Source organism: Rhinoderma darwinii, chromosome 7, assembly GCF_050947455.1.
Source record: "Rhinoderma darwinii isolate aRhiDar2 chromosome 7, aRhiDar2.hap1, whole genome shotgun sequence".
NCBI lineage: Eukaryota > Metazoa > Chordata > Amphibia > Anura > Rhinodermatidae > Rhinoderma > Rhinoderma darwinii.
Window position 1 is genome coordinate 47,141,357 of NC_134693.1, and position 24,174 is coordinate 47,165,530.

The window sequence follows — 24,174 nt, forward strand, 5'->3', positions numbered from 1 at the left end:
TATGAACGTATTTTTTAAAAAAAAAAATTTATTACATTAAAATTGTATTTTCCGCGCGCCGAGCATGGTACTGTCACCCTGGACAGTACCATGCTCGGCGCACGGAAACTGAAACACGGAGTGCACACGGCCGCTAAAACGGGTTCACGGACCCATCAAAAGCGGCCGTGAAAACGGTGACGTAAGTGTGCACGAGGCCTTAAGTATCCATTGGACGAAACATCGTAGTCATATCAGGAGAGGTATCGTTAACTAGGGACAACTTATAGGCGTTAGATTACTATGACCTGCTGACACGGACTGGGTTAGCATAATAAGAAGCCAGGAAATGTGTTCTTAAAGGTTGTGAGAAGGATTAAGTAGAGGATGGGAGAGACTTGACATTTGGGACACAATGTGACCTCCTGGCTGAGGGTTAAACAGAGCTGGAACACAAAGCTTGTCATTGACGCCTATAACCTACAGACTGATATTCTGTCATAAATAACCTTTCCATATGTTAAATGCTGGCCTTCAGCGAGGAAGAATACCACAGCTCCGTATGGAGGCAGATAAATAAAGTGGGGGGACAAGGCACCAGATAAGCCGTTTGACACTGTTAGAGCGGAGAAGAAAGGAAGGGTGGGGGGGGGGGGGGTCTCAATCTTTAAGTTTTTTTGGTTTTTTTCTTGCCTACCCACGTTAAACAATAATAAAACAGGGTTTAACAATGGCATTTTCCACAAATCTAGGTATATTCGGTAGTACAGCCAGGATCTAGCATCAGATATGTATAGTCCGCTACACAACAATCATGTAATATAGAAGTAATAAAGATGTGAACGGAAACATAGATCAAGAAGCAAAGATATTCAGATAATCCAGTAGAGGAAAGGGAGAGTAGAACTAAACCCAGGAATGTACAAAATAAGGCAAGTTGGAACAGGAAATAAAGTGGAATTCCAGAATCCCCCCAACCCTTACGGAAACTCAATTGCTTCAATAGAAGGTCTTATTTTATTGTCGCATTACGGCTCTAAGCATGAGATGTATATATAGAGCCAAGGACTGGATCGGATCAAGAGCGCTATGGGAAGGGGTTTCATAATCAAATCAAAGGATGAGATCCAATTCAGTCTTTGGCCCTGAACATTTGGCTCACGCACGGAGCCGTAATACCATCATGTGCATGAGCCCTCAGGATGAGATCACATGGTTTACTATGCCTCTGTTTGGAAGAGTGTGCTTAGCGCCAAATTAGAATTATGTCCCATCCTTGAAATAGAGGAAAATCTTCCCCGTTTTTTTTTAAACTAAATATACAGATTTCATACGGTGGCAAAATATGCCCGGGTGAATGCAGCCTCAGTGCGGCAGTAATCGGATGTTATTCCTTATTTCTCAATTAATGATAATACTGGCGAGTTTGTGTTTAATCATAGCTGCAGTGTAAAGCATTGCGAAGGGACAGAGGAGCAGTACGACCGATGAGAAAGGAGGTGGATTTTGGACTACCTCTTTCTCCCATTAGCAAAACAGATAAGTAACATTGATCATTCAACACCTTAAAAACCTCACCTTACCCAGGTGTACATTATAATATATGTATTTTATGTTGTCCTTTATGTCTGGCAGTCAAAGTTTTTATTATGGTCACAGTAACAGGACGTCCCCAGATTCCAGCATTTTAGACAGACCCATGCTTCCTCCCATATGCAAATACTATACCTCAGTCAAGCCATTGTATGGTCTTTGGTCAAATATCCTACAAACATAAAACATCCAACAGACAGAATCCACAGTGGTCTCGGCTGTATGTAGAGCACAGTCGTAGCGCCTTACCTGTCTTTTCTTTGATTTCACAAAGCACGTTGAAGAGGGCAGGTTTCATTCTGTGGCAGTTCAGGGCATGTTTTCTGCAAATTGTAGTGAAAAACAAAAAACAATCAAAGATCATCAGATTTGGGTCCCCACATGCAGAAACAACAGAATACAGAATCACTAATTACAAATGATATATATTTCTTATTATGTTGGTAGAACACCACAGAAATTGTATGAAAAAAATGTGAGTTTGTTTGTGGGACCAGTATATAAATGTAGCAGAGCTGAATAAGCAATTTTACTCTATAGGGATGTAGGATTTCTTCATTGTGAGCATAGAAAACGGTAATATTATTAACAATTGTAACAAATCCAGCTCTGCTACATTTCTGGGATCTCATATAATGTAACTGTTTTTGAAGAATTGCAGTAGTAATGTAAATATTACACTTGAGGCCACACTGCCACATTTAGGCTATCTATGTTCACACGGAGTATTTTGGGGGAGGAATATCTGCCTAAAAATTCCGTTTGGAACTTTGAGGCAGATTTTCCTCTCCCTGCACGCCGATTTTCGCGGCGATATTCGCGCCGTTTTTCGCCCGCGGCCATTGAGCGCCGCGGGCATAAAACTGCGCGAAATACGCTTTCTCTGCCTCCCATTGAAGTCAATGGGAGGTCAGAGGCGGAAGCGCCCAAAGATAGGGCATGTCGCTTCTTTTTCCCGCGAGGCAGTTTTACTGCTCGCGGGAAAAAGACGCCGACGCCTCCCATTGAAATCAATGGGAGGCGTTCTTGTGCCGTCTTTGCCGAGTTTTGCGACGCGGTTTCCGCGTCAAAAAACTCATCAAAATACCCCGTGTGAACATAGCCTTAGGCTGGGTTCACACTGAGTTTTTTGCAGGTGGAAAATCTGCCTCAAAATTCAGTTTGGAATTTTGAGGCAGATTTTCCTCTGCCTGCACGCCGATTTTTGCTGCGTTTTTCGCCCGCGGCCATTGAGCGCTGCAGGCATAAAACGCCGCGAAATACGCTTTCTCTGCCTCCCATTGATGTCAATGGGAGGTCAGAGGCGTCAACGCCCGAAGATAGGGCATGTCCCTTCTTTTTCCCGCGAGCCGGTTTTTCCGCTGGCGGGGAAAAAAAACGACTCCGCCTCTCATTGAAATCAATGGGAGGCATTTTCTGCGTAAGAAAAAACCGTGTAAAAATACTCAATGTGAACTGGCCCTAAGGCTGTGTTCACATCTGCATCGGAGTTAGGTGCCACTGAAGCAGATAGATGAAAAACGCTGGACACCTTGACGGAAACCCAACGGAACCTTTTAAAGTTAATGGGTTCCGCCGGGCGCTCTTTGTTTCCTATAACGGAGCCTTACATACAACACACTGATCATATCCAGCCGGATTTCAATATGCAAGTTTATGAATTTTATATTAAAATGATTACTTTTAGAAATAAATGTAGGTATAGTTTATTATATGCATCATTCCTCGCCCTGTGCAGCAGTGAAAATACAATGCTTATAAAAAATAAAAAAAAATACTGATGACCTATCCACCGGATAGGTCATCAGTATATCATCGGTGCGGGTCCGACACCCGGACACCGCACCGATCAGCTGCTCCAGTGGCCTGCGGGAACCAGATGTCAATGCACAGTATGCAATGTACAGAGCCAGAAACAGTTAGGTCCGTACATTGTACTTGAATAGGAGCAGAGCTGCAGTACGGCAGCTATTCCGTGACTGGAGCCAACTGCTTAGGGCATGGACGTCCATTGCCCGGAGACCACTAGAGCAGCTGATCGGAGCGGGTGTCGGACCCCCCACAGATCATATACTGATAACCTATCCGATGGATAGGTCATCAGTTGTCCGGTAGTGGACAACTCCTTTAAGTAACAAAGCTAGAGTCCCCAAAAACTTTAGGAACGTTTACAATAATATTATTAATATATTCCCCCTGTGGTGGGAAAGGTTTTACAAATCCAGGGAATATTTGCAGAGAAACCTGGTTAGGTTAATAAAGACTACAACAGTGTGATACTGTTCTTCTGGAAGAAGCCGAAACAAGGTCAAAAATATTATTCGGTAACCACCATCTGTAAGATACCAACTACTGCAGCTGCATGCCAAAGTAAGAAGTGCCAACTTGTATGAATCAAATTTGGTAAGGTCCATTCAGTGGCTCTTGTGGAGTACAAATATACATGTGCCAAGATTTCCGTTGAGAAAGTGCATTGTGAAGTGAACCTTAACAGAACAAATAAGGGCCGTCATAGATATTCATCTGTCTCAATAGAAACACAATGGAGGTAGTCTATCCTGGGATGACGCAACATTCAGCTCAATTCATATACAGCTACAGATAACCTAATGGTCAGAGACATAATGCCCTGTATGTTTCCCCAACAGTAAAACGCGGAGGTGGCTGGGCGACGTTTTGTCGGATGGAGAGCAGCATCCACATCAGTAGAGGCCAGGGATGAATTTGTAAAACGGACAATGACTTATAGCGTCCATTTCAGCTGCCAAGTGCAGGTCCTACTGTGACCCAGACGGTTCGGCCAACAGATATTTGAAATGCATTGCCAGCTTTAGACTTGGAACAGCAGGCAATAAGAGATTTTACAGACATTATTGGGGTGGGGGGGGGGGGGGGGCTCGGCACCAGTGTCAAATTATTGCATGGACAATCTGGCTCCTGATGTGCATACAAGAAGTAGTACAGTAAATAACCATTAGGCACCGTTCGCACGTGTCAGAGTTGACACGGATTGCGCAGCGAAATCTGTACAAAATCCGACAACACCGACATCCAGTCTGGAATTATTAGCATGCTGATAAAAAAAAACTTCACACATAAGTAGCATGCTACTTTTTTCAGATGGCAGCGATGAGGATTAGCCCCATTGAATGGCAATAGTTCTCATCCTTGTACGGATCTGCTTCATAAATAGCAACACATCCACAGAAGAAATCCAAGGGTGAGCCTCGGATTCCTTCCCGCAGAATTTTAAACCAACATGTGAACAGAGCCCTACTCTTTTTTTTTTTTTTTTTTTAAATACACTCAAGAATGGAACAAAGCAGACCTGTATATTACAACAGCTTTACATGACTCTGCCCTTAGCCTTGCTCGGTCATAAACGCAGTTTATTTAGTAATTATGGCGTTTTTACGGTGCCTACCATATCATTCCACACATGTAATAAAATCCTACGTGAAGGCACACGGCAATTACACAATTCACAGGTAAACATGTCAGTGTATTAACGGAAAATGTGGAAATATAACAAGTCTAAGGCCATTAAGATGGAAAAACCTGAAATGCATGGATCACCGCAGGCCGCAGATGAAAGTTTGTTATAAATATCAGAAAAAGTTGCCCCTTGTGGACTTTACTGCTACTTGGTCATAGCAAAGTAGTCATTACACAGACCATGGAGTCTCCTACATAAGCAACGAAGCTCCGAGCTATTAACATCCCTGACAGAGTGTGTAAACCTCGCCTGCTCACTAAAATATACAGCGTTCTCCCTTGTACCTTCTATTACAGACAATCCCTCACTTTGCTATCGATTGCTAATGTAAAAGGAATGCAGTAGCGGGAGGGCACACAATAGGCCAATAAAAACAATGTGCAGATGTGAGGTGCAGAGGGGTAACGCAGAATAAGTAAACGCTTGGATTAATCCATTGGTATGTAGTGCGTGAAGCAGAGCTCAGAGTACTACAAGGCTGCATTCAGACAAGAGTGTCCAATTTGCAGGCGTAAAAAACGCTGCGTTTTTCCTACATTTCTTGTCCGTGTGCGTTGCGCATAGACATCAGTGTGCGTTACGTGTGGCGTGCGTTTATCACGTCCGTGCAAGCACTTCATTTTATAATGTATTTCTCTGCTTTTCAATGTATTTGATGCGTGAAACACGTACAGCACATGGGAGTTGTCCGTGTGCTGTCCGTAGTTTTCACGCACCCAGACTTCAATGGGCGACTAGGTGCGTGAAAACGCACCAAGATAGGACATGCCGAATGAACAACGCATGTGTGAATGGGCCTACCGAATTGCATGGGTCCGTGTGCGGTGAGTGATTTCAACGCACAGCACAAGGACGAGTATTACGCTCGTCTGAATGAGCCCTTAAACCCTCAGAAATGAACAACATGAAGAAACTTTCACTGTGCTTAATGTTAAGTAAAGCCACCCATAGACAGGACGACCGCACTAACAATATGAAGGATGGCACAATAATTAGTACTTAGACTTCGGATTCCAAATCATTAGTTCCAGGAGATCAAAATTGTTCGAAACGACATAGTTCTCTTTTACCAGCTTTCTTGGTTGTTCTGATCCACCCAGATCCCTATAGATTTGAACTGCACATGAATCGGTACACAGTGCACACCAGGCCATGAAGAGAATTGAGACCCTATGGTGGCCAGCTTATGGGTCATTCTTAAGGGGGTTTTAAACTGGGCGATTATCGTGCAGACGAGCGTTCATTGCCGATAATTGCCCTGTGAAAAAAGGGACAGCGATCAGCAGATGAACGAGCAAACACTCGATCATCTGCTGATCGTATCGTTTTAAAAAAGTAAAATATTATCGTTGTCAGAAGCACATCTCCATGTGTAAACAGGGAGACGTGCTGCCGACATGGTAATGTATGGCGACGAGCGTTCGGAGTAACGACCGCTCGTCCCCATGCATAGCTCTGCATGACAGGAGCAAACGAGCGCCGATCAACGAAGTCTCGTTGATCTGCACTCGCTGCACCGGGCAAGTATCAGCCGGTGTAAGAGGCCCTTAAGGCCGGACTCACATGAGCGTGTTCAGTCCGTGATATACGGTCCGCAGGCGACTTCTAGCGTCATACATAACTATGACGATAAGAGCCCAGCTCCCTGCAGTGTGCTCAGTCCGGGAAATGCGGCCGACCTGCGGACCGTATATCACGTACTGAACACGCTCGTGTGAATCCGGATTTACCCTGGCATCAGATGGAGTCAAAATCTTAGTGCCCTCAGTGTCTCTATTTAGAGCAACTTCTTCACAAGTTGTACCTACAAAGTATAGTCTAAGTTATCTCACAGCTCTTCTTTTACCAGACTGATTTATAGATTATGGCACAAAGAAAGAATGTTTTAACATAGCCAAACACATCTGAACAGCTATCTAATTTGTATGTACAGCATTCAGTATGAGAATGTAATGACTGCAGCACATGACTGATTTATTAAACAGCTACTTTTACCAAAAGACCGGCAGTCTACAAATACACTCAAGTTTAGTGCGTTACTTTTACTCATTCTGAGCTGCATTCACATTTCTGGCATCAGAGCTGAATTCTCCCAGAATTCCTTGCTAACTCAAAGGCTGCACAGAACTTTGTCGATTTGAATGCTGTAAAGTGTTACATTTATAACAATATACAGTACCGCCCCTGTACACAGAGGATCTAAGTTAGGTTGTTAGGGATATGTCTCCCTCAACAAGTTTGTTGACCATTCCCAATAACGATCAGCAGAATTGTGAATGCAGCTCTGGATTATAATACAAGCCAGGGGCATAACTAGATTTTATAGGGCCCTATACCAAAACGGGGTGGGCCTCCAGCCCCAAGTGACTAAAATAAAAACAGCAACAAAAGATGTAATTAAAAAAAGGTATGGCTAACAATGCCATATTTTAGAGAATCCACGTAAGAGTGCAATATAGCAGATAGTCACCAACTTCTAAATCCCCCACGAAAAAGGAACAATGTTCGTTCGTGCCTGTGTAAGCCCCTTTAACTTCTGGGCTCTATAGCAGCTGCTCTGGCTGTAACAGCTATAGTTACGCCTATAATACAAGCTGTCACCTCAGGATCAGTACAAGATATGTGATACAATAGGACCAAAGAGTCTTACATCTTACAAACAAGACAGGATCAACTGATGGATCTACGATTAAAAAAAACTGACCTGTGCTAAGATTTAGAAATTAGACAGGTGACCCCGAAGTGCAACAAAATCAAGGGAGGAAGTTTTCCGTGGATAATTTTCAGTGTGACACCACAATAGAATGGAAAAATGGAGTGATCTGAGCGCCTTTAAACAAGGCATGGTCATCGGTGCGAGATTAGTCGGGGCTAGTATCTCAATAACTGCCAACCTAGTGCAACAGTGTCGAGAGTATACGGAGAATGGTGTGATCGAGGAAACATCCAGCAAAAAAGGATCTGGTGGACGTCAACAACTCGGTCATGCACGGTCAAGCAAATTGCAGGCGAATTCAACACTAGTGCTCCATCTAACGTGTACGAATGCACAAGTCTTAGCAGATAACCCGTTTGAGTGCCATTGCTGTCTAAGGCCCTGTTCACACGGAGTATTTTGACGAGTTTTTTTGAGCGGAAACCGCTCCACAAAACTCGTCAAAAACCGTCCGAAAATGCCACCCATTGATTTCAATGGGAGGCGGAGGCGGTTTTCTCCCACGAGCACTAAAACCGCCTCGCGGGAGAAAGGAGGGACATGTCCTATCTTCGCGCAGTTACGCCTCTGACCTCCCATTGACATCAATGGGAGGCAGAGAAAGCGTATTTCGCAGTTTTTTGCCCGTAGCACTCAATGGGCGCGAGCAAAAACCGCTGCGAAAAATCGCAGCAAACGGCGAGCAGGAAGGTCAAAATCTGCCTCAAAATCCCAAACAGAATTTTGAGGCAGAATTTTCCTCCTGCAAAAAAACTCAGTCTTAGGTTAACAAAGAGGCAAGACTCCAATGGGCAAAAGACCACAAAAATTAGGTCACTGAGCAGAGCAAAAACATTGCCTGGTCAGAAGAATCCAGCTTTCTGTTGCACCATGCTGATTAAAGGGTCAGAATTTGAGCATGAATCTATAAACCCTTCCGGTCATATGTCAACAGTTCAGGCTGTTGGAGTTAAGGCTTTAATGAAACGACCAGGTGTCAAATCGGCCATGTAAAACAGCTGTTTTCATGGTCGATTTGTACCCGTTTTTACGGATCCCTCAGACTTGAGTCTATTGAGGGATCCAGGAAAACAGGCAAATATAGGACAGGTCTTATTTTTTCCAAGGCCCCATAGACATGAATTAATTTAAATGAAGCCGTGTGACGGCCGTTAAAAAAAACGAAACAAACAAAAATAAAAAACGGCCGCCACCCGGCCACGTGAATAAGGCCATATGGTGTGGGGAATGTTTACTTGCCACACCCTAGTTCCTCTGATATCCGTGGATGGACATTTGAACAGTAGAGCTTACCGTTGTAGCCCACCAAATTCAGCCCTTAGCGGTTTGTCCTGTGGCAGAAGGGTACTTTAGAAGCAATTGCGAGAAGTTTTGCTGTACGCATGGGCCAATATTCCTGCAGAACGATTTTAACACCTAGCGGAATCTATGCCACAAATAAATTTATTTCTGTTACTTCTATAGCACTGTACAGAGGTCCAGACTTACTGTCCCATTGGGGCTCGCACTCTAAATTCCCTATCGGTATGTTTTTGGGGTGTGGGGGAATACAGAGTACCTGGATACAAACTCCATTCAGATGTTGTCCTTGGTTGGATTTGAACCCAGGACTCCAGCACTGCAAGGCAACAGTGCTAAACACCGAGCCACCGTGCTGCGATTCTGAAGACTAAAAGGAGGTCCAACGAGCTACTAGATGAGCGTCTCTAATAAAGTTGCCATTCAGTATGTGTGCACACATCTATATATGTGTTTAAAGTTTTTTACATGCATCTTTGGTGCAATTTTTTTTTTAATTTTGCACATGCAATTTTGAAGTCCTATAGAAACCCCTACTGAGAAAAAAAAAAAAAAAAAAAAAAAAACACAGGAAAAAAACTGCCACTGACCCCAAAACGCTAAAAACCGCCAGGAACCACAACGCTGTGTGTGTAAACCTCATATTTTATTAGAGACTTTAGAAATCTGGCTGCAGATATAATGGGGAAAAAAACTTGAATAAACGCTGTGTGTTTGTCCAGCCTTAGGGTATGTGCACACACAAAATCAAAACGTCTGAAAATACAAAGCTGTTTTCAAAGGAATACAGCTCCTGATTCTCAGCCGTTTTTTGCAGCGTTTTTTACGGCCGTTTTTGGTGGTTTTTCTGTAGAGAATGAAAAACGGCTCAAAAAACGGCTCAAGAAGTGACATGCACTTATTTTTCGTAGGCATTGTTTTACGCGACCGTTTTGAAAAACGGCCGCGTAAAAAGCGACCCGTCGGAACAGAACGCAGTATTTACCATTGAAATCAATGGGCAGATGTTTGGATGCGTTCTGCTTCCGATTTTTCAGCCGTTTTTCGGGCCGTTTCCGGCCCCAAAAACGGCCGAAGATAGCCGGTGTGAACATACCCTCACAGTCGGTTTTACCACATGCACCAGTATTAGAAGAATGAGTTACGGACGAGGCAGCGAGACATGGATGACATGAACACTGCTCCATGGAGTCACTTTCTCTGTCTATCAGTGTCAGATTGAAGAGGCAGATTCCTATATTAGGTGCAAGCAGAAAATTATTTCTCGTGTGATAAGGAATCCAAAACACTTCTCTAAAACACAGCAGTATTCGAGGCTACCTGACGGAGGAAGAGGAAAAAACAAAAGTCTCTGCTGTGGAATATTAACACCTTGTTTACTAAGAAGGCTCAGAGATGAGGACAGCGACACAGATTTCCCGAATCCCCAAAAAACTATGGTATTACAATAAGCGCTAGACATCGATCAAAGGTGTACATAGACTTTAAAGTATAAAAATCTCAAACAGGTATAAAAGGGAGGAGCTCCCACTAGCAACCAATCAGATGTTGGCTTTCATATTCTTACCTACACTGCAAAAATAAAAACTAGAATTTGATTGGTATTTATGCTACCACGTGCTAGTTTTATTTCTGTTACATAGTTACATAGTTTGTACGGTTGAAAAAAGACACACGTCCATCAAGTTCAACCAAGGGATGGGAAAGGGGAAGTAAAAAATTTCTACACATAGGAGCTAATATTTTTTTGTTCTAGGAAATTATCTAAGCTTTTTTAAAGCCATCTACTGTCCCTGCTGTGACCAGCTCCTGTGGTAGGCTATTCCATAGATTCACAGTTCTCACTGTAAAGAAGCCTTGTCGCCTCTGCAGGTTGAACCTTTTTTTCTCCAGACGGAGGGAGTGCCCCCTTGTTTTTTGAGGGGGTTTTACATGGAACAGGATTTCACCATATTTTTTGTATGCACCATTCATATATTTATATAAGTTAATCATGTCCCGCCTTAGTCGTCTTTTCTCAAGGCTAAATAGGTTTAGTTCTTTTAATCTTTCCTCATAACTTAGATTCTCCATGCCCCTTATTAGCTTCGTTGCTCTTCTTTGTATTTTTTCCAACTCCAGGGCATCCTTTCTATGAACTGGAGCCCAGAACTGGACTGCATATTCTAGAGGAGGCCTCACTAATGCTTTGTAAAGTGGTAATATTACATCCCTGTCCCGTGAGTCCATGCCTCTTTTTATATACGACAATATTTTGCTGGCCTTTGAAGCAGCTGATTGACACTGCATGCTGAAATTTAGTTTATGATTTACAAGTACACCCAGATCCTTCTCAACAATTGACTCCCCCAGTGTAGCTCCCCCTAGGACATATGATGCATGCAGGTTGTTGGTACCCAGATGCATAACTTTACATTTATCTACATTAAACTTCATTTGCCAAGTGGACGCCCAAACACTTAGTTTGTTTAAATCTGCCTGCAATTCACGAACATCTTCCATAGTCTGAACTATATTACATAGCTTGGTGTCATCTGCAAAAATAGAAATAGTGCTAATAATCCCATCCTCTATATCATTAATAAATAAGTTGAATAATAGTTAGATATCACACTCACACACACGCACACACACACACGCACACACACACACACACACACGCACACACTAGCCACTGTGGAAGATATGTAGAGCCCCAATCTTAAATAAATCAGCCCATGTGAACGGAGTCCGTGAATAATTCTGTCCTATACCCACAGCAGAATCCCTCCACCCAGTGCAAAGACCAGGCTACAGAAAAACAACGTGAACAGAGACATATCACATAACTGCAGGTCGCAATCATGTTTTATCCACAGGGTCATACTGTAAGGCCCCGCAACAGCCATTTAATGGTGTGATCATGAGACATGTCATGAGGACGAAACATCTCCGTGGATGAAGGTTTTTTTTGTCAAGATTTTCTACAGGTTTCAGGTTGTTTTTAGAAAACAACCTGAAACCCAGAACAGGGAAAAATAAATAAATAAATAAATAAATATATATATATATATATATATATATTATATATATATACATACATACATACATACATATATACACACACACACACACACACACACACACACACACACACACACACACACACACACACACACACACACACACACACACACACACACACACACACGCAGTGGATGCTCTATGGATGTAATTTAAGCTTGAAAAGACTGCATATAAAACACAAGTATTAATATATAATTATTCATAACAGATAATGAGAAAATCTTAACGAGAACCTGTCACTAGGTCATAAATTGAACTGGTAAACTGTCCTGAATAGCGCCGTCTCCCTGATTCCAGCGCTGTTGTTTTTTTCTGGATCCCCTCATTCCAGAGATATGGCCCACTGTTGTGTTGGCTCCATATATGCAAATTTTCTGTAATTAGCCAATGGGGCGCAGCTAGCTTACCTGCCTCTGATGCGGACCAGTTAGCGTGAGGCAGCATGAGGGTAGTTCACGCCCCGTTGGCTAACTTCAGCAAATTAGCATATAGGAAGCCAACAAAACCTTAGGCCATATCTCCGGGACGGAGAGAGGGTACAGAAAAAAAAACGTGCTGGAATCATTGAGACATCGCTATTCAGGTCAGTTAACCAGTATGACCAAATGACAGGTCCTCTAATTCATGACATATCTTTATTAAGGCCTTTATCCTATATAACAATAGCGAAATCATACTAAAATGAATGTATTAATTTTCAGATTAGAAAAACCAAGATGTTTTATTTTCACTTTATATTTTAAATGTATCGTTTAAAGAGGCTCTGTCACCAGATTATCAAATCACTATCACCTATTGAATATGATCAGCGCTGCAATGTAGATAACAGCAAAGTTTAGTTTTTTTTTAAAACGATCATTTTTGCCCAATTTTATATTTATGCAAATTAGCTTTTCAATGGACAACTGGGCATGTTTTCTCGTTTTACCAACTGGGCGTGTATTGTGTTTTTACCAACTGGGCGTGTATTGTGTTTTTACCAACTGGGCGTTGTGAATAGAAGTGTATGATGCTGACCAATACGCATCATTCACTTCTCATCGTTCCCACCCAGCTTCTTTCCCTGCACTGTACCCTCTGACGCCTGGAGCTGGTGTGTCTTCTCTCTTCCGACGCCAATGTTGAAGGACCTGTGGGTGACGTCATCATTCCCAGCCAGCTTCTTTCACTGCGGACACACAGCGTGACGTCAGCCATAGGTCCTTCAACCTTGGCGTCGGAAGAGAGAAGACACATCAGCACCAGGCGTCAGAGGGTACAGTGCAGGGTATGTGCAGGTAAGAATAGCAAACTCCCTAGAGACGAGCATATTAACCTTTTGGACGCCTGGAGCCGATGTATCTTCTTTGTCCGAAAACAATGTTGAAGGACCTGTGGGTGACGTCACGCTGTATGTGAAAGAAGCTGGGTGGGAACGATGAGAAGTGTATGATGCGGATTAGTCAGCGTCATACACTTCTATTCACAACGCCCAGTTGGTAAAAACACAATACACGCCCAGTTGGTAAAACGAGAAAACACGCCCAGTTGTCCATTGAAAAGCTCATTTGCATAAATATAAAATTGCTCATAACTTGGGCAAAAATTATCGTTTAAAAAAACAAAACAAAAAAAACAAAAACCACACTTTGCTGTTATCTACATTGCAGCGCCGATCACATTCAATAGGAGAGAGGGATTTGATAATCTGGTGACACAGCCTCTTTAATATTCCAATTTTTAAAAACCACTAGCTTCAAAATCAGGATTTGCATTCATTCTGTTTACAGCAAATAATCTACCTCTATAAACAATGAAGTGAGCAGGAAGAATAGTCCATGGTAATTGCCAGAACTATGCCGTCAGTACAATATAGTGGCACACCGCACACTAAAAAAAAATTTTTAAAAAAAGTTACGGTTAATTCAATTTTACAAATTTGGCTCATTGTAAATATTACCCTGGGTCCAGGTGACACCATAGCTCGTTGTCTACACAGATCACCCTAGTAGAGCGGAGATCAGTTCCATTGCATGATAAGATATAGCGGGTATTTGTTAACGTGGCTATTAACTGGTGCGTTTTACAAATTCCAGGTTTTCTTTTCGATTTAGATCTGCATGTATTAAGTATTTTCATCCCCCCAGAGGTAAAAAGCCCAGCTGCAATTTGAGAGAAAATGATAGTTTTCCTTCCTAAATGTGTGCGAGGAAGAATAGAATAAAATCACCCGCCACTTTTCTGTGGTGGCTTTGAAATGAAACTAGATTTTACACAGAAGCAGGATTTTCCTTTTTTTTTTTTTTTCATACGGGACTCATTTGCACAGAGCTTAGGAAAGCTTAGCAACAGCATATTTCATGGCACTTTACACATTCACACATTGTAAAAAAAATGTTTACACACTTCTCTACATAAATGACATACATGTTACAGTCTATTACGTAAAAGTGATAGCCATAGCTGAAGATACAGCACAATATTCACGAATATGAGGTGTTCAGCTAGCGTCTCACAGGAGACATTCAGGAGACACTAGTAGAGGCCTACTACACAGTATGGAACCCAGCTGGGGGTACCGCTTGTTGTTCCCCCATCTCAGCACCCCCAAACTCACGGTAGGCTGTCCTGTAGCTGAGGGTACTTGGAAACCACTAAACTAGTGTCATCCAGCTACTGCTGAAAAACGCGCCATATTCTTCTAAACCTAATTTCGGAGAAGAACATTAGCTTCAGCAGCGGTGTAAATAGAGGTGTAAGGGACCCTTAGCAAAGATTAAAATGTGTGCCTTTTCTGGTGCTGGTTAACATCATCACATCCTTAAAAGCTATGTACAAGTTTGTAGGCCTTGTTTATTTTTTTATTATTAAATCTATATTTTAGGTGCTACAAACATTTTTGAATTGACTTATTAAAAAAAAAATGGTTTTTACAATACAGCTTCAATGTGTCCTCGAAAAAAATAATAAAATCCACTTCTGGCAATTGCCATTCATTAGCCATTCACCGCCAATAGACTCCCGTGGTAAAAAAATAAATAAATAATAAACAGTGTATAAGTCAGGCTCTGTCCAGTAAAGAAAAACACGCTTTTTTAACATGTAAGTCTATGCACGAGAGGAATCCATCAGTCATCCATAGCCTATAGACTCCCATGTAAATAAAAAATATATTAAACATACCCTTTTTTTTACTGGATGGCACGAAAAATTGTATTGAATGGGCAGATTGCATAACGTAACACAATTTAAGTAAAAGTATGAGTGGTCTCAAAAGGAGTCTAAGACACACTCGTTCACGGATTGGATGGAACTGTTCACGTGAGCAGCTCTGGCCAATATGAGAACAGTGGGAGTGTCAATACGAGAACAGTGGGAGTGTCAATACGAGAACAGTGGGAGTGTCAATACGAGAACAGTGGGAGTGTCAATACGAGAACAGTGGGTGTCTCAATACGAGAACAGTGGGAGTGTCAATACGAGAACAGTGGGAGTGTCAATACGAGAACAGTGGGAGTGTCAATATCAGAACAGTGGGAGTGTCTCAGACTCTTAGTCTAAGAAGCACTGTGGCCATTTTGGGACAGCACAGAGGGGTCCCTAAAATGGCAGATCCGTGGCAGAGAACTACATCTGGAGGGCATAATATATTATTACTCCATACACAACATTCTATTTAAAATGTTGTCCTGGGACACTTAAAATGAACTTCTGGTCTTGGTGCCAGGACACCATCAGAGGTCTTGTGGAGTCCAAGTCTCGACAAGTCACAGCAGTTTTGAAAGAACAAGGGGCTTCACAATATAAAGCAGGTGGTTTTAATATTACGGCCGATCGGTGGATATATTTTATATAGTAGGTCATGGTTTAATATTATGGCATGTGATGTAGATAGCAGTTGGGTTAGGGCTCGGTAGATCTGTTACATTGGGATCCAGTACATTCAAACTTCACATTGGAAGCAAATGATCACGATTTTTATTTTGTTCTAGATATTTACAGTAATAGACCTAAAATTTAGATCAAACCATCTGTGTTCCCATATGAATCTGAATAGAAAGTAGCACTTTGCGTCAATAGGTATCTGAAGGAATGCTGGACTAGATAAATACAATTTAAGAAGTCTTCATTTGCCACATAATAGGTTTGGAAGTAAAATAAAAAAGGAGGAATAAAATCACTGTGGCTTTTGCAGAAATGAGAGTTATAAAGAGAGGCGCGTGCTTCCGATTTTCAATGCGGTGTGCCCCAGGACATTGGCAGATGATACCAGGGGGAAATCTCACACAGAGAGGAATCATCATTAATCACGCAGTAGTTATTAGCACCTCACACACTTCCATTAGACCTCCACAAGACAAACTGCACATAATTTATAGGACTGTGGATTCAGGGGATGGAGGGTTAAATAGCCTAACAAGACAGGCAACATCTATTGAAATGCTAGAAGTGGAAGGCACTTTACCCAGAATCCCATAAATATGCTGGAATACAGCAAAGGTCTGTTGCTCTGGCCCCCAATAATCCGGTAATCCTGGCAGTCACCTTTACGTAAAAATGGAACATTAGGTGTCAGGTCAGTAGAATCCATTTCTCCTTTCACGGTGTTAGGCCCTGTTCACACAGTTTTTTGCAGGCAGAAAATTCTGCCTCAAAATTCCGTCTGCGATTTTGATCTGCCTGCACGCCGTTTGCTGCGTTTTTCGTGGTGTTTTTTTCACCCGCGGCCATTGAGCGCCGCAGGCAAAAACGCAGCGAAAAACGCTTTCTCTGCCTCCCATTGATGTCAATGGGAGGTCAGCGACGTAAACGCTCGAAGATAGGGCATGTCGCTTCTTTTTCCCACGAGACTGTTTTTCCGCTCGCGGGAAAAAAAACGCCTCAATCAATGGGAGGCATTTTCAACCGTTTTTTGGCCTATTTTCCGCGTTAAAAAAACTCAGTGTGAACAGGGCCTAACAGTATCTTATCTGCAGCGAAAAGGATTATGTAAAGCGCATTCCCCATAGCCCTGTGCAGCCGGGCACAAAAATACCGTACTAACGTTTCACCACCCAGACAGGTTAATTTAAAACTGTATAATGGGCCCTACTCCTGGGAACGTCCAATGAAAAACTAAAACCTTCCTTAATGTAGTTACTATATTTATATTATTAGATCGGAACGCTGTCACATGAATATTTAATGCCTTCAATGAGAATTTAGCAGTACAGTCTCCTGAAAATCAGCCAATATATTTGCTATATTAAGAGTCACCCTCCAAACAGGGTAATGTAGACAAACCAATGTAAAAATAAACTTCACATTTTAGCCCACAAGGTTAAAAAATAACACCCAGTATTGGAGTTGCTGCTTTGCCAACCTCACCAGTATTCCCACATGACCATCATTGTGCTATTAGGGGTGAAAGAAAGGGTGGCACTAGAAAAAATGCGGCATAACGTGTGTACCCAAGTAGTGATAACTATAGGACAGCAATTCCACGCAATACCTAAAATTTCAGGCGTAACCACAGTTAAAGGGGTATTCCCAAGTTATACATTTATGGCATATCCTGTGGCTATGCCATTAATGGCTGAAAGATGCGGGTCCCAACTCTGGGACCCACACCGATCTCCAGAATGTGGGCCACTCGACCCTCGTCCTGCCTTATGAGACAACCATCGCATCCAGGCGTAGAATGAATAGAGAGGTGGGCACATGTGTATGGCTCCCTCCATTCTATGGGAGTTACACCCACCTCTTCATTCCTTCTCCACCTGGATGAGGCTGCCTCTCACTCCCTACCCATGCCACACTAGACGGACTATATCACAGACCACAAGCAAACCAAACAAATGTAAAGAACACGTGTATATATAAAATTATGCAGGTACATATTAACCTGGCCAGAGACGCGAGGTTTGGTAGTAGGGCTCCACTGACAATCTCATGTCTATGGTGACTAGAGGACCATCTTCAGACATACCCCAGTTTGCGAAATATGAATTGCGCAGGTTAGATTTTAACCCGTCCGGTTCTATTGGTTACCACCAAGATAAGAGATACTGGGTTTGTCTTTTATGTTTATGGCCAAGGCCAACTTTAGCATGAAGGCTTCGTTTTTCCCAGGTCTCCTGGCGGAAATTCAATACGACTCCAAGCAACTGGGGTCACGCAGGTCCGTGGCATTTCATGTAATCTTTTCCATGATGTACTTACATTATTGGAACAGAGTACAAAGGACTATGGTCAGAGTCCTCAAATTCTCACGGAGAAGATATAAATTTGTCACAGGTTGGCAGGTTCATTGAGGTATCCGGTTCACCACCATGACCTTCTCAATAAGTGCAGGAAAAACCACAAGTCAGTATTTATAAAAGTACAAATGTGCCACATAAAGACATGACCAATAACCCACTTATTCTAACGTGGAAAGGTTACAATGTGCAGATAAAAGCATTCACATTGTACTTCTATCTAGAGCAAGATCAAATAAAGTCATTTCTGGGATCGGAGGTTGATCAGACGAGCGGGATCTATTTTAAGGCTAGTTTTAGAAAAAGACTTCGGCTATACATGGATACAAGACGAGAACTATCAAAACAACTTTCCATACAATTGTGTGGACTCTCTCAGTGTATGTATATGTGTGGCTGCAAGTTAAGGATTGTGAGCAAGGGGTTGGGTGGAGGGGAAAGTCAAATGACTGAAGGCCCACCATTTTACTTGACATGGGTTACATCTAGAAAGCGGCTTGCGCTAATTTTATAGTGGCGTCCAGTGTATTAAAATTATACAGTAAATGTATTTAGTAGCAATTCAATAGTATAGCTCATCCCTCACCAAAGCAAACTAAGCACATGGTGCCCTACACCTAGAATCAGGACTATTGCGGCCTCTGATTGTGAATTATCACATTTAAGATATTTCTTATGCAGGCACATCTAGCAGCAGCAACACTTTTTTTTTTTTACATGAGCCACCAACGTTACAGAATCTCGTAGAACATTCTGTAATAAAAACCAAAATGCTTCTTAAAAATTTTTTTTTTCATTACACTATTACTAAGTGTAGAGCTTGCTTTAGACCATACGGTGGTGACCCCCGATCTCTCATATTAGGCAGAGAGCTACTGCAAGAGTTCCACTTTGGAAGACCACATGCATGGGTGGCCTAATAATTTCAATGGGAGGCTGGAAGGACACAACCACTGTTCAGCTGCCTCTTCCCTCATCGATAGCAGCTCAATACTGGGGGGTCTCCCAGCAGTGATCAGCTGGTAACCCAGGGGACATCAGGCACAAAACAGGTGCTGTTTCAGTCTCCAGGAAGGGATCTCAAGACAGGACATGTTTACATCCAATGCAACCATGGGGGGGGGGGGGGGGGCGGCCGGTCACATAGGGTCCTATGCTTTTTTTACGTAAGGAATGCCATTATGACTATGGTTAGTAATGCATGCTTTAGGTACATCATTGCATCACTAAGGTATATGTAAAAGCTGCATGTTTCTTTATGTACAACACTTTTAATCCTCATGCAGTCGGTATTCACTCTTTCCCACTTATACTTTTTTGCAGCCACTTTCACCAGTCACTTATTCTACTATGAACTCTTACCTCCAATATGCAGAGGTAAATACAATGACAATAGCCCACTGCTTCTAGACATAGGCCCATCCACCTCTACTGCAACACCATCGTGTCCCCAATTCTCCATTACCCATGAACACATGTACAAGACCTGCCTCTAATACACTGCTATGTAAATCAAACAGATCTCCTCTCAAGCCGCAGAAGAAATGTGTACAGTTACCATGGACCTGTCCTACGGTGGAACCAACAAGAGCCGTCATTTAAAAAGTCAGTTATAGGGTGCCCTCTCTATAGTGTCAGCGAGGCTGGCACAATTATATTGTGTTTTTTAGTATGATATAGAGAGAATATATATATAAAAATAAAAGGCCTTCTGTAAAGAACAATCACTATCAGTGCTGTCACGTCAAATGGAATAAAATAGGATTTATGATGCAAATGGAGTCATATTCAGCACTGGAAAAAATAAGGCCCCTATATAGACTCCCATATGGTCAATACATTGCAAAGCATCGAGGAGATTACGGAATGATTTGTTGAATTTAAAGGGGCACAATTGATGTAAATAGCAGGATATACACTTCAGATCTGGATTTTACATACGACGTGGTTAGCCCTGAAGCTTACAAACTACTCTACAATACAAATGGCTTGACATACTGGGAATCTGGCATTTTTATAAAATTAAAAAAAAAAAGTTTTTGTGGATATTTTTTCCCCTAAAGAAAGGTCTCAGCCGTGGTACTTTTCCAACACTTTCAAATGTATTATGTTTATGTGGCGATTGTTTAAAAAGTATCTTATGTAGAAGGCAGAAGTGTCGGCTTCATTTATAAAAAGACTAAAATAAAACATTTCCCACCATCGACACTTTTTATACATTAGCCACAATATGTTCTGTATGTCATCTATGGTAAAGGAGACCCTGAAGTCTACAACGCTGCATTACTTCTTAGAGTTTGATACATACACTGCTGTATATTTCCAAATCTCATAAACGACACATTAAAATCTTATATAAGGAATATATCCAAGGTATATAGAAAAATGTAAACGGAGCGAGTATATACACACACAACATAAATGGTATTAGACAATGATATCACTACATAATATTTACTAATTACAGTTCTTGTTATAGTTTTATATGAATTCATGAATTAGAATAAATTAATCTACAGAAATTATATTGAATATATCCCAATATTTGGCATCAGCCATGCAATGAACAAATAAACTATAGTCTGTAACATAAAGCAACCCTGACAATACGCTCCAGGCATACACCTCCGTTAACCCTTACATACACATTAATAGAACGCTGATCAACCCATGTGTCCATTTCCAATGACATCCAGCGACATTATTGTTCTATGCCAATAAAACGTGCATTGCATCTAGTCTAATGGCTCCTTTACATGGTGACGCAGAGCTCTAATGTTGGAGTCATTCCAACCTCAGCTCGGACCTAGGAAATAATTCAGGAGGACGTGAGGGAATTTACTTAGCTGCCAGTGACAACCTAGTCCACAACAAGCCGTCCCTGGGATGAAGCAGTCCCTCGGCTGCATACGTTGTAGCATCATAGGCCGCAGCGTAGGCTTTGCCTGTTGCAACCTCTCTGTGAAAAGCAGCTGTTAATAAAAAGTTACTATATTTCTAGAGAACTTTAGATAAAAACTCCTTCTTAATAGGACAACCTAATAGGACAACCTCTATTGTGTAGATCAATTGTGATTAAATAGAATATATTCAACTTTTCTGCTGATATTATACGTATTTGTACCTTGGATTTGTGACTATGTAGCTGCACCATGTATAAAAATTGAGGGATTACAATGTATCAGATTTTTTTATAATAATATTTACAACAACAACAATAATAAATAACAATAATAATGACAATATCCTTTGGTTATGGCCCAACATCTGACATTCCTGGACTGGACTATGTTCTCTATTTTTATCACGTCCTCCATGGGTTATAAGAACAGTAATATTACAGTAACAGCATTTCATAGATTTATAAATCCAGGATGGACCAAATATTATATAGTTAAAATAGGAAATAAACATGGCATGCTGCCGGTCCTCTGAAATGAACGTCAGTACCTGAGCTAGGCCTAGCAGCGGAAAGGAAGAAGGTAAGAAAAATAATGTCACGTATTTACCAACAAGACAAAATGGTGACATAAAGAAAAAAAAACGCACTAATCGGGACAGCAGAGGATGTCAAACTTTAATATCAGCACTATTATAAGGACGGATACATCGAACGTCAGATCACATGACCCTGGTATCCGAATGCCTTTGGATTTTCTTGAACCAATGCCACCATAAAATAGGTGCCAATTACATGCTAACCCCTATAGGTGGGTTCTTAGGGTCTTGGATATCTCTATAGTAAGTAAAGACAGGATATAGGAGATTGTGTGAATTACACCAGAAAAACGGCGTAGAGAACACGTCCTATATTATTGTATGTGCCATTCTACCCACTGGCAGAAGCAACCGAATTGTTTTTTATTCCAAGAGGTCACAAAATTGCAACACACCTATAGTGGCATTATGCCAGTTATATATAGCAAAACATGGCGCACACATAGAAGCTTAACCCCTTATATGGATAAAATGTTTGCATGATATTTGTTGCTCATAGGGCCATTCTGCGATTTCACCGGCACCACGATAAGAACTTATAGTCTAAATACACAACCCCTAACACGCCTTGCACTGACCATCATAAAGCGGCAGTGCCAGTTGTGTATACCACCTACCCTGGCACATTATACCTGGTTGCATCTGATCACCCTGTACACTTCACATGGTGTGACAAGCACATTTCCTAACTCTGATGGAACATAACAAACAGGCCTGGCAGCAAACGTGACCCCTATGGCACTTCTACTGCTGCACTAAAACTTTACGGCACCCTATAGATTCTACATCCTACCTAAGCAAGGGTCACATTAGAGCTCAGTTTCGATAAATTCCTCCTAAAGTCATCAACGCAAGAAAAAGCGTCGCTCAAGTTTCTAACAGGATCCGCACACTATATACAACCTCACACTACAACACAACATATGGAACTCTTTACGTATAGGTCATTCGATAACGATGTGCCCGTAGGTGGTATGGTCCAGCTCAGCAGTAGATTGTCAGCTCTGAAGGTCAAGATTCCACTTCTATATAATGCCATAGTGTAAACATATGTCCTGGATAACATTGCACATACATCTCACGCATACCAGTGTGTAAGGTTTAAAAAAAAAAAAAAAAAGCCGTATTTTGGTCTGAAAAAAGTCTCAGATGTGACACACACAGGCGATTTTTTTTAGAATGTCGCACATAACACATTTGCGGATTTACACATCCGACACTTTTTATTACTTAAAAGTATCGCCAAATGTTGCACAATCACCAGGCACAACAAAAGTTTATCGGCCATGTCAGATGAAAATTAAAAAGGTCTCAGACTTCTTCTATGGATAGGGTGCCAGGCTAATGTAAAGACGGACTTAGGACATTGTCCATACAGGAGCCCCAGTATGTGGAGGGAGTCATGGCCACTGTGTGATCAGATGTGTGCTGCATGTAAATAGAGCAGGACTGAGAACATAGAGGATGTACATGTATGTTACATGTGTGCTCACCTGGCCTGCGCTTCATCCAGACTCTGGTCAGTGATGGTCATAATTTGCTGTAATATATCCCCGATGTCCTGCTTCCTGCCCCCCTCCCCCTCTGTAGCCCCAGTGCCATCCTGCATGTGTTGGGACAGGCTGGGGTGACCTGGCATCCCCACCCCAGGGTGGCTGTGCATTAGCCTGGGCTGATCATCCATCTCCAGGAACAAGCCCTGCTCTGCAGCACCCTCCGTGCACCCTGCAGCGCACAGGGAACTCTTATTGTTCTTCTCTCTCTCCTGCCTTTGTTGTGGCTCCCTCCTTTAAATCCCAGGGCGCAGGAATCCGTCCAGATCCGGACAAGTCCAGCAGACAAGGAATAATAGGATCCAGGCAGAGGAGGCGAGAGGCTCTCACACCGGCAGCTCTCCCGGAGGGTGGGGTCTGTACCGGAGCCGGGAACTTCCTCACTGCTCGGTGTCCTGCTTTTGTTTGGGGCTCAGACTCGGCTTCTCCTCCCTCCCTCCTGTGTCTATCCCTCTCTCCTCTAGAGCTGACACACAGCACAGAATGGAGACGGAGGTCCCGCCCCGCCTGCGCGCTCACTGGTTGCGGGAGGGATGAGACCCCGCCCACATCGGCTTGGCATTGGTGGCCTTGCGGGTCACTCCCCTCCCCCTCCTCTCCCGTTCTCCTGTCAATCATTGAGGTTCAGAGGTGGAGAATGTGAAAGAGAACAGGAGAGAGGGAGAGGAAAAAAGCAGCAGCAGCGGCGGCGGCGTCTTAAAGGGGAACACCCCGAGAAAAGGACAATGTAGAACTTCTCTTATTAAATAATATTCC

At 42.3% G+C, this 24,174-nt stretch overlaps 1 protein-coding gene across 5 annotated transcripts in view; it reads right to left on the bottom strand.

The window, feature by feature from the left end:
* PBX1 (PBX homeobox 1) overlaps positions 1–23,905 on the bottom strand; it is a 112,183-nt gene extending 88,278 nt beyond the window's left edge. For 3 of the 5 annotated variants that reach the window (XM_075833336.1, XM_075833334.1, XM_075833338.1), the window contains exons 1-2: positions 23,359–23,904; positions 1,822–1,895 (exon numbers count right to left, since the gene is read on the bottom strand). In XM_075833336.1, the coding sequence (XP_075689451.1) occupies positions 1,822–1,895; positions 23,359–23,549 (265 nt within the window). In that variant the 5' untranslated portion in view covers positions 23,550–23,904. Of the gene's footprint in view, positions 1–1,821; positions 1,896–23,358 lie in introns of all 5 variants that reach the window. The other 2 variants (XM_075833335.1, XM_075833337.1) reach the window with 1 other exon arrangement.
* Positions 23,906–24,174: the final 269 nt, after the last annotated feature.